At 47.4% G+C, this 11,866-nt stretch overlaps 1 protein-coding gene across 4 annotated transcripts in view; it reads right to left on the minus strand.

Annotated features, from left to right (window-relative positions):
• chaf1a (chromatin assembly factor 1 subunit A) overlaps positions 1–11,165 on the minus strand; it is a 77,033-nt gene extending 65,868 nt beyond the window's left edge. For 2 of the 4 annotated variants that reach the window (XM_033047285.1, XM_033047283.1), the window contains exons 1-2: positions 10,929–11,165; positions 6,102–6,155 (exon numbers count right to left, since the gene is read on the minus strand). In XM_033047285.1, coding sequence (XP_032903176.1) covers positions 6,102–6,155; positions 10,929–10,998 — 124 coding nt within the window. In that variant the 5' untranslated portion in view covers positions 10,999–11,165. Of the gene's footprint in view, positions 1–6,101; positions 6,156–10,501; positions 10,765–10,928 lie in introns of those variants that run through there. The other 2 variants (XM_033047287.1, XM_033047286.1) reach the window with 2 other exon arrangements.
• Between the last annotated feature and the right edge of the window lie 701 nt (positions 11,166–11,866).

Genomic DNA, 11,866 nt, shown 5'->3' on the forward strand with positions numbered 1-11,866 from the left:
CCGACCAATCCAGGCCCCGTCCCCCCGCCGCTGTGGATTAAAGGCGCAGAGATCGAGAAACTTCTGCAGAACAAACATTCTACAGCTCCGTTCCGCTGTAGATTTTTTGTTCTACACATCTCTGGGCATCGACTTATAATCACTGTTGGCGCAGCTCGTGAAGCCTTGCGCGCTCATTCCAGCTGTAGGTTTACAAAGTCAGAAGCCGCTTCTCTCTCTCTCTCTACATTTGGCAGCCCGGCGTTCCTCCACCCCCCACCGATGCCCGCACCATGCCAAGTACGCTCGCGCCACGCCTCCCGCAGCTCGACTCCCGCCCGCTCCAAACCCCCCCTCCAACTCTCTCCCCTATCCTCCCAGACAGAGCAGAACGCCGGCTGTTGCCAGAACCGCAGCCGTAGTTTTTCAGCTTCTGGCAACTGTGCCCGACCGACCTGCTTCAGGGGAGAAACCGTGTGTGTGTGCGTGTGACTGTTCGTGGGGCGGGCACGCGCTCTCCATTCAAGCAGACACTCTCATCTGTTTGTCGGGGCGGGTGCTTAGTGTGTGTGACGACACGCGCTCCTCCCCCCGAACTCCAGAGTCTTCACTGTGTGCCTTGGTGTCCCCACGCTCGCCCGCCCGCTCCAACCCCCCCCCCCCCCCCCCCCTCCCCGTTGTTCAAATTGCGCCGAAATAACCAAAGGTCCCATAGCGGCTAAAGGATCGAGCTTTCTGCAGATCCGGAGGTGACCGTTCACAGCCACCGCTCACTCACAGCTCCAAACCAAACTCCTTTGAAAAAATATTACGAGCAAGCAAGCGAGCTTTGAAATAAACCTTGCGACCCCCCCTCCCCTCCCCTCTCTCTCTCTATCCCCCTCTCTGTGTGCCTCTCTCTCTCTCTCTCCCTCCCCCTCTGTCTTTCTCTCTCCCCCTTCCTCTCCCCTAAACCCCCTTCACCTCCCCCCCCTTCCCTTCCCCCCCTCTCTCTCCTCCATTCTCTCTCTCCCGTCCTCCCCTCCAATGGCAGGCAGTGACTAGTGGGGTACTGCAAGGCTCGGTGCTGTGACCGCAGCTATTTACAATATACATCAATGATTTAGATGAATGGATTCAAATTAACTTTAGCAAATTTGCCGATGACACAAAGCTGGGTGGCAGTGTGAACTGTGAGGAGGATGCTATGAGAATGCAGGATGACTTGGGACAGGTTGGGTGAGTGGGCAGATGCAGTTTAATGTGGATAAATGTGAAGTTATCCACTTTGGTAGCAAAAACAGGAAGGCAGATTATTATCGAAATGATGTCAAGTTGGGAAAAGGGGAAGTACAACGGGATCTGGGGGTCCTTATACATCAGTCAATGAAAGTAAGCATGCAGGTACAGCAGGCAGTGAAGAAAGCGAACAGCATGTTGGCCTTCATAACAAGAGGAGTTGAGTATAGGAGCAAAGAGGTCCTTCTGCAGTTGTAGAGGGCCCTAGTGAGACCACGCCTGGCGTATTGTGTGCAGTTTTGGTCCCCTAATTTGAGGGTGGACATTCTTGCTATTGAGGGAGTGCAGCGTAGGTTTAGACGGTTAATTCCCGGGATGGCGGAACTGTCATATGCTGAGAGAATGGAACGACTGGGCTGGTAAACTCTGGAGTTTAGAAGGATGAGAGGGAATCTTATTGAAACATATAAGATTATCAAGGGTTACATGTTCCCGATGTTGGGGGTCCTGAACCAGGGGCCAATGTTTAAGAATAAGGGGTAAGCCATTTAGAATGGAGATGAGGAAACACTTTTTCCACACAGTTGTGAGTGTGTAATTCTCTGCCTCAGATGGCAGTTCTCTGGATGCTTTCAAGGGAGAGCTGGATAGGACTCTTAAAGACAGCGGAATCAGGGGATATGGGGAGAAGGCAGGAACGGGGTACTGGTTGGGGATGATCAGCCATGATCACATTGAATGGCAGTGCTGGCTCGAAGGGCCGAATGCCCTACTTCTGCACCTTTTGTCTATTGATGATTCCTTAAGATTGTGCCTGACTGAGCCTCATTAGAATTTTCTGAGATGGTAACAAAGAGGTTTGACGAAAGGATTTCAGCAAGGTTTTTATAGTGTCACGTAGCAAGCTAATTAACAACGTAAAGGCCGATCCAAGGCAGAGCTAGTGTAGTGGGGTTGGGGAAATAAAGCTTGATAGCATCTTTTTTGTACCAGCGAGGGCACCACAGGATGAATAATCTCCGTTATAAGAGTTCTCTGATTTATGACTATAGAAAGCAAATAAAGAATAGATCACACTCCTAAATGATTGTTATATAAACTAATACAAAGAGCTAGCACACAGAGTTGGTGAGCCATCTTTGTAAACATTTCCTGTTACACTTTAAATACAAGGAACTGCAGATGCGGCTTTACAAAAAAGGACAGTAACTCAGTTTGTCAGGCAGCACCTCTGGAAAACGTGGATAGGTGACCTTTCAGGTCAGCACTCTTCGAGGACAGACTGATTGTGGTGGTGGAGGGAGGAAAAAGCTGGAAGAGAGGAGGGGCAGGGCGAAGCCTGTGATAGTGACATACAGGTAAATTATTGGGGGCATGGTTTCAATTCATAGAAAATAGGTGCAGGAGGAGGCCATTCGGCCCTTCGAGCCAGCATAGCCATTCATTGTGATCATGGCTGATCGTCCCCTATCAATAACCCGTGCCTGCCTTCGCCCCATATCCCTTGACTCCACTAGCCCCCTAGAGCTCTATCTAACTCTCTCTTAAATCCATCCAGTGACTTGGCCTCCACTGCCCTCTGTGGCAGGGAATTCCATAAATTCACAACTCTCTGGGTGAAAAAGTTTTTTCTCACCTCAGTCTTAAATGACCTCCCCTTTATTCTAAGATTGTGGCCCCTGGTTCTGGACTCGCCCAACATTGGGAATATTTTTCCTGCATCTAGTTTGTCCAGTCCTTTACAATGTTATATGTTTCTATAAGATTTCCCCCTCATCCTTCTAAACTCCAGTGAATACAAGCATAGTCTTTTCAATCTTTCCTCATATGGCAGTCCCGCCATCCCAGGGATCAATCTCGTGAACATGTTGGGCGTGGCGGCGCGACACTGTTGCAGCGGCACCTTCAGCCTGTCTGTCTTTTTTTAAATTTTTTGTCTAGTTAAATGTAGTTTTTTAATAGTGTTTTTAACTGTGTGTATGTGGCAGGCGGGGGGTAAACTTAAAAAAATCTCTTCCCTGCACGGGAGACCCGACATTTTCCCTGTCGGGTCTCCGTTGTCATTGGGGCCTGGCACCGTGGAGCGGCCTCCAGCCGGAACGACCTGGGGACTCCAGTCCCGGAGCCTGCGGACTCATCATCGTGCGGCTGGCCGGCCTCGGAGCTTGGGGAGCGGTGGTGGCTCGCTGCTGCAGCCCGACCCCGGAGCTCGGAAGCTCCAGCTGCAGGTCCGGTGGACTGTGACATCGGGATCTCGCGGGTCCGGGTAGCAGACCGCTTTCCGGAGCTCCCGCAACGCGACTTCTCCATCCTGTGTCGCAGGGTTGGAACGAGAAGCAGGGCCGTACATCGCCCGTCGTGGCTTTAATGGCCGCGGGACATTCGAACGCCTGCCGGGGGCTCCAACTTGTGACTTTTGGGCCTGGAGCGGGGCCGTACATCGCCCGGCGCGGCCTAAAATGGCCGTGGAACTTACCATCGCCCGCCTGGGGCTTCAACATCGGGAGAAAACTGGTGCAGGGGAGAGAAAGAATTTGCCTTCCATCACTGTGAGGAGGAGATTCACTGTGATGGATGTTTGTGTAAATTGAATTGTGTGTGTGTCTTGTAGGAATTGTCTCTGTTTGTATGGCTGTGGAAATTAAGTTTTGTTTGAGCCTCACTGAGGTTCAAATGACATGTAATAAATATTCAATATTCAATGAACCTACGCTGCACTGCCTCAATCACAAGGATGTCCTTCCTCAATTTAGGAGACCAAAACTGTACACAATACTCCAGATGTGGTCTCATGGTCAATTCGCTGATGGTTCGATGAAGGCCAGAGATCAAAATACAAAAGGTGTGAGATAAGGGTACAACATGTACAAATTGTGAAGCTCAGGGAAGGATCAAATAGACAATAGGTGCAGGAGTATGCATTTCGGCCCTTCGAGCCAGATCCGCCATTCACTGTGATCATGGCTGATCATCCACATTCAGCACCCCTCATCCACATTCAGCAGGTAAAAAGGGAGAAATGGGTGCGTATCCAAGTGGGGCACAGGGTAGGGGAGCGATGGAGGGAGGAATATTACAAAGGACAATTATTGTCACATACACCATTTCTGGTGCAGTGAAATTTGAGTTGCCATTTGCAAAACACCAATTTTTTAAAAAACCCACAAAATTAAAGAACTTGACATTAAACATAAAAGCATCCCCCCACAATGGTTCCCACTGTGAGGGAAGGCAGCAAAGTCAGTCCTCTCCCTCTATGTTCACCCCGTGGTCGGGACCTTTTTGAGGCCTCCGCAGTCACCGCAATGGCGGTCCGATGTTACAGGCCCTCTCGCTGGATGATGGAGCTCGCGGTCAGGAGGACACTCTTCAGCGGCTTGGAGTATCTGGAACAGCCGCTTCCTCCCCGGAGACCGCGGCTCCCGAACTCCACAGGCTGCGCTGGTCAGAGCTCCGACACTGGCGATCTCGGCGAGAGATCCCAGGCTCCGCGGTGTTCAAAGTCAGTGCCGTTGCAACTGGAAGCTCCGTAGACCCTCACAGCTCCACGATGTTAGTCGGCGGTCTCAGCACTCCGGAGCTTACCAGACGGCGACCCGGGTAAGGCATCGCCCGCTCCGCGATGGTACTTCAGCGCTGTGCTGCCACTGAAGCTGATGTTCTGGCCGGTCCTGGCAGGAAAAGCCGCTCCAGTCCTGTTGGTAGGCCGCGAATAGGGGGGCGAAGATGCGGCTCGAAGAAAAGACGCATCTCCAACCAGGTAGGGACAGAAAAACAGTTTCCCCCTCCCCCCCACATAAAAAAGCTTAGACCTCCAAAACAAAACTTTTTAACATACTAGAAATAAAAAAGGGTGAAAGGACAGCTGCAGGCTGGGCAGCCATAGTCGACGGCGCCCCCACTCTACCCATTCCCACCCTTTACCACTTTCTGCAGAGACTGCTCCCTCTGCAATCCTTGGTTCACTTTGCACCCAGACCATTCCTCCCCAGGTACTTTCCCCTGCAACCGGAGATGCAACACCGATCTCTATACCTCCACCCTCACACACATCTATCCAGCAATCCCAGCAGTCCTTCCAGGTAAGACAGAGGTTCACATGCTCCCCTTCTAACTTCATCGAATGTATTTGGTGTTCCCGATGTGGCCTCCTTTACATCAGCAAGGTCAAGCCTCGACTTGCCAACTGCTTCACCAAACACTTGTGCAGGGTGTGCCAAGGACTACTGGATCTCCTGTTTGCTAACCATTTGAACTCCTCTCCCCATTCCCAAACTGACATTTCTGTTCTGGGCCTCCTCCATTGCCAGAGTGAGGCCACACGCAAACTGGAGGAACAACACCTCATATTCTGCTTGGGTAGCTTACACCCAAACAGTATGAACACTGAATTCTCCAATTTTAGGTAACTAACCCGCAAAACTACCCTTCCACCTTCCCTGTGCTCCACAGACTCATATTCATTTCCTCCCTTCCACCTCTAATCCTTTCTCTGGCTTCACCATTTGCACATCATCTATCCTTATGTCACATTTTATATCTATTCCTCTGCTCACCTGTATCCACCTAATGCTCATTAGGCATTGTCTGCAGTGATAACAAATAGCAATACCGCCAATATCAGCAGCGCGGAACTAAGACAAACAACTTCAGGATCACTGTAAAGGTGCCAGAGGTTTTCATACCAACAGATGATGGATAATAACACCAGGTGTAAGGAGAGGAATAAAAGTTATGAAATAAACTTCAAAGGAGATTTCAGAAAATGAATCAAATGTTCTACCGGATTAAACAACCGTGGTCATTACCGATTTCTAAAGGACTGTAACAAAGCTCAAAAGACCACTTTATAATTTATTACATGAACTTCAGGAAATGCAAGTGTAGTGTAATAATTAAGTTACCTTGGACTAGTTTCTTTGCTGAATTCGCTGCTGTCAATTTGCATTCCTCCATTACTACAAAGGAAAGAAAAAGTTACTTAAAGTAAAACCTGAAAATCGTAGGAGCTGAAATGTTGATTCAATGTCATTTAAATATTGCCAAAGTGCACAACCCAACCATAGCAACTCAGTATTTTGAATTTAATTTAAAATACACAGGATTAAAATGTTGGATTTCAGGTTCAATTTTTTCACAAAAAAATGAACATCTATATTTTGTTTATTCAGGGTAGCAGTGAAAATATGAGTAGGCGGTTGCATCAACCAAGTTGAATTAAATGCTTAACAGAGGGGTAAATTCTCCATTTGATGGAAAAAGCATTTACAAAAAATGCTGAAATCTTACAACAGTGACAAAAAGTATTGATTAAGGATTAATCCCAATTAAGGCCTAAAGAGGTGAATTTGGCAACCTTGATTAAATTCAATTAGCCATTGGCAAGACAAAATCATTTGATAATGCAAGAACATTCAGTCTTTATCAGACTAAAATGCAATGTTTAAGCAGCGTAATAATAAGTAAGAATCAATATACTGTAGGGGAGTATTTCAAGACAACCAATGTTATTATAGAAAGAAGAGACAAAGAATGCTGGAGTCATTCAGCAGTCAGTATCTCTGGAGACAATAAATGGGTGACATTTTGGGTCGAGACCCTTCTTCAGACCCTAATCTCAATGTTATTATAGAATTGTTTAATATCTGGTAGTTTAACAATATACTTCAAATATTTAGGATGACATTGGATTGTCTTAATTACAGAAGCAAGCACAGAATCTACAGTATACTTTGTGAAAAGAAGTTTGAATGACACACACCATAACCTACAACAAAAAAGCAGGAATGTGAGTTGAAAAGACTCAAAGATGGAGGAGGGGGATAGACATGAAAAAATATCCTCAAGTAGCATGTTACAAAGCAGTACCTCTGATTTACGAATTATCTTTCCCATGCGAACAATAGCACAGTGTGCCCGGTAAGGGCTACCATCAAGTACAAAAGGAAGAATTGCATCCCAGTGAGATGTTTTAAATCTCAACCGATCATTGAAGGAAAAGTAATATGCAGCAGGCTGATGATGAAACACACAGATGAGTGTTCACGATTCTAATTTAAACGGTAAGTAGTTTTACAGGAAGTAGCAAAATCGTCCAAAATGTCAGAATAGGTTGGTTTCTGTGTTCACTATTCTCTGCAATTGCTTGCATTCTCAGGCAGATCGGGAGCCAAACCGAGCTGAGAAGCATCAGGATTTTTTCTATTGTGCATTTGGTGTAATTGGTAAGTCAATGGAGACATTAAATTTCCTTAACTTCCTGAGGGAGTAGAGGTGTTGGTATGTTTTCTTGCGGCCAGATGCAGGCAAAAGGGTTTCAGATAAGGAACGGGGGAATGAAATGTAAACCCAGAGGGAAGGATGTGGATGCGAAAAAGCAGGATAAAAGAAACGTGAGACTCAGGAATGGGAGATGGAGGGGAAAGTAGCAGTGACTTGGATGGCTGGAGAAATGTCACATCTCTTTTTTCCTCTTCACTGACACCTCTTTACCTGTAGCCATTTACTCCACCTATCTGCCAATCACAACTCTTCAGCAGTATCACTTCCCAGGCTTTGCTCACTCCTACCTATCTACCATTTTTATCCCATCCAAAACATCTGTCCATTCACTCCACAGATGCTGCCTGTCCAAGAGTTCCCCCTGCACTTTGTTGTTAAGATTTCAGCATCTGCAGTTTCTTGTAACTCCAAGCAATTGAGTCACACAGAATGAAACAGCCCCTTCGGCCCAACTTGCCCATGCCGACCAAGATGGCGATCTACACGTCTCATTCATTTGTTGTATACCACTCCCACCTTCCTTGGTAAACTACCCACAAATTGTTCTCCAATACAAGCCCACCCACTTCCTTTGATCCTCTTTACCGTTAACTTATACCAGTTGGGTACATGGCCAATTAACCTTTCAACATATCTACGGGAGGAAATTGGAACATCTGGAGAACACTGGTGCAGTCATGGAGCGAATGTGCAAAATCCACACAAACCACCAGAAGTCAGATTGAACCCAGTCCCCGAAGCTGAGGCAATAGCAACGCTTCACAAGACAATTCAGAATCAGAATGCCGTTTATTGTCATTTAAACATAAGTTCAAACGTAATTACGTTCCTGCAGTCATAACAAAAAAAAACACACAATTAACACAATTCCACACAAACATCCATCACAGTGAATCTCCAAACACCTCCTCACTGTGATGGAAGGCAAAAGTCTTATATCTTCCCTGTTCAATTGTGCTGCAACCTAAGTAACGTGTGCATTGCTGGTCACGCTAGAGGCAGGAAACATGTTACCGATGTTGGGGGACTCCAGAACCAGGGGCCACAGTTTAAGAATAAGGGGAAGCCATTTAGAACAGAGACGAGGAAACACTTTTTCTCACAGAGAGTTGTGAGTCTGTGGAATTCTCTGCCGTAGAGGGCGGTTCTCTGGATACTTTCAAGAGAGAGCTAGATAGGGCTCTTAAAGATGGCGGAGTCAGAGGATATGGGGAGAAGGCAGGAACGGGGTACTGATTGGGGATGATCAGCCATGATCACATTGAATGTCGGTGCTGGCTCGAAGTGCCGAATGGCCTACTCCTGCACCTATTGTCTATTGGTCACTAAACTTTGGGGGGGGGGGGGGTGATAGCCAAGAGTAAGAATATTGCTAGAATTGTTGAATTGTGCAAGCTCGGGATTATTTCAGGAACGGAGCAGATGAGACTGTTGAGGTTTAAAAAAAATTCAGGGCAAGATAAAGACAACGGAGGTATTTTCGTCCATAAAAGGATCAAACATCAGGAGACATTTGATTTTAAGCAATTGGTAGTTGGATTAGAATGGTGATGAGGAAATTTATTTCATACAGAAGTTGATAGGATGTGAAACTTGCAGTAGGAAAGTGTGATGATGGCAGAAACCTTATGTTTAAACGGTACTTGGGTATGTACCCAAAGAGTCAAGACCTGCATGGCGATGCGCTCTGTATGAGAAGATGGGATTAGGTTGTTTAATTCGTTTTTCAACTCGTGTACATCAGAATATTGGTGATATTCTGCATTTTAATATGGACATAATTAGTTTTCCTTTCCTTATTTTTCAAAATTATTTCCACCATTACCAGTCTCTTGAATGGCCACCTTAAATGCTAGGGAGGGAATTCTCCAGTATCCCTCAGTGCAGCCCTTGCATTTTGTTTTAAATTACAATGGTAGGATTTGCTCGGATAGTGTAAAACTTGGTATGCAAAACAATGTTGGTACATGTGGCAATAATGAACCAATAACAATTAAAGTAACAGTACCCTATCATCCTTAACACAACTTAATATTCAACATGTATATTCCCTTGACTTGCTCCATCTCAATCCATTACTTCACTTGTTTGGATTAAGTTCTATCTATTACCCAACTGACCAGGTCAGTGAGGTTTCCGTGAAATTTAAATTTTTATCCCCCTCCGAAAAAAACATTTTTTTATTATCTGCAAACTTATCATGCATTCTTTCAGGTACGCGATTAATATATTACAAATGGGTCTGTGCATTGAGCAATGGTTATAAAGTATACTTGTCAATCATGTGTTCAAAAGGGAACTGCAGATGCTGGAATATCGAAGGTACACAAAATTGCTGGGGAAACTCAGCGGGTGCAGCAGCATCTATGGAGCGAAGGAAATAGGCGACGTTTCGGGCCGAAACCCTTCTTCAGACTGGATTTTGTCAATACTTGTCAATCATTACCGTTTTGCTTCCTAGACAACTCCGCCACGTCCAATCTTGCCTCTTACTTAGTTTCAAGAACAGGCAAAGGTGGTTTTGTGCAGCTGTTTTTCAAATTATATGATGGATAGATAAATATGAAAACTGTCAGAACTCGTATAATACAAATTTTAATGTGTAAGAAGGATCTACAGATGCTGGTTTAAACCGAAGATAACAAAAAGCTGGAGTAACTCAGCGGGAACGACCATTCCTTCTCTCCAGAGATGCTGCCTGTCTCGCTGATCAGCAAGATAACATGTGATATCACTGTTCAAATATTCACAAAGGGTTAAATTTCCCCCAATGAAATGCTGCACGTACTAGACCAAATATAGCTGGTATACTCGAATTCAGCACGAATAATGTTGAACATCAAATTGCACGTCAACTTTTTCTTGCAAAACTTGAAATATCACTCTTTCCGCGTGATTTTACGACAAAAAAAAGTTGTACTCCCTCTACCGAAGCACCAAACCAAAGAAAGAATTCCGCAAACAGGAATACCTCCGGAGATAATGAAAATCCGAATACAGAAAAGAAACATGTCAACAATACCAATTCAAAACAGCAGTCCAACGGTATCATAAGTTTCAGCAACCCTGGTCATAAACCAACTAGCCATTCAAACCATGTGATTTGTTGTAAAAAGCTAATTGTTTCAAGCGATTGATCGTTGCTGGATTGGGCGCTACTTAATCCGAGTGCCTGACTCGCTCTCCCGCCTTTCTGCGGCTCAGCAGCTGAGTACAAGTGACTGGGGCCAAGGTGAACTTCCTGTCAGCGCCTTAAAACCATGTTTCATTTCTTTCAGAAGCTGCCACGGAATAAAACGTGTTCATCAGAGCCGGCATGGAGCCGTTGTTCGTTTGGGCAAGGCCCTGTCAATGCCGGGCCAGGCCGGGGCCTAAGACCAACCGCGGCCTCACTCACACAGGCCCTCATTCCCTCCCTCCCCCTCACTCACTCATTTACTCACTCCCACCTCTGCTCTCTCCCGCCGCTTCGTCAGTGGCCGCTTGTTGCTCGTGTCCTGGTCTCGGGATCTGCAGCATCTCCGGCAGCGCTGCCTCCCGCCGGCTGTTGGTGGAGGAGCCCGGCCACCGCGCCACTGCCTCCCTCTTCCTTCCTTCCTTCCTTCTCTCTCCCTCCCTCCAGCCGCCGCCAGCACTCGGCTCCCGCGCTCCCCTCCCCCCACTCCCGCTCAGCGCGCGCTCCAACCGCCAACCCGCTCTCGCGCCGTTCCCGCGGTCCCTCGCGCCGCCCCCGCGCGTTCCCGCGGTCCCTCGATCCGCCCCCGCGCGTTCCCGCGGCACCGCCCCCTGCCGTCCGCTCGCATTTGGCGGGAAGCGCCAGCAACACTCGCCTGGCTGCTGATTGACTGGCGTCTCCCACGTGGGCCCTGCAGCAACGTCACGGCAATATTCCAGTAATATTCACAATGTGACAAATGTGAAGTTGAAACCAAAGACTTTCAAAAGGTTAAAGATGCTCCACAAACTGCCTATCGGACTGCCACGGATAGGCTGGAGTAATCTTTAGTTTAAACTGTGTTCGTAAGCGGTGACAAAGGCAGAACGCTTTGGGCTCAGTGACCGGTAGGCGCAGAATATCTCCAATCGGACACAGAACATAGACACATAGAACATAATGCAGGGCTGCCAACACTGGGTGGGAGTTGGGAGTGAGAAATTGCGAGAGACCAACCCCTAGGGAGCCTAGCGACCGAGGAGGGGGGGGGGAGAGAGAGGGGAAGAGATGGGGGGGGGTGGGGGGTCGGAGAGGGTGTGTGTGGGGGAGGGTGGGGGGGGAAGAGGGGGTGGGGGGGGAAGAGGGGTGTGGGGGGGAGGGAAGAGAGGGTGTGGGGGGGAGGGAAGAGAGGGTGTGGGGGGGAGGGAAGAGAGGGTGTGGGGGGGAGAGGGT

This window comes from Amblyraja radiata, chromosome 29 (assembly GCF_010909765.2).
Source record: "Amblyraja radiata isolate CabotCenter1 chromosome 29, sAmbRad1.1.pri, whole genome shotgun sequence".
Classification (NCBI taxonomy): Eukaryota; Metazoa; Chordata; class Chondrichthyes; order Rajiformes; family Rajidae; genus Amblyraja; species Amblyraja radiata.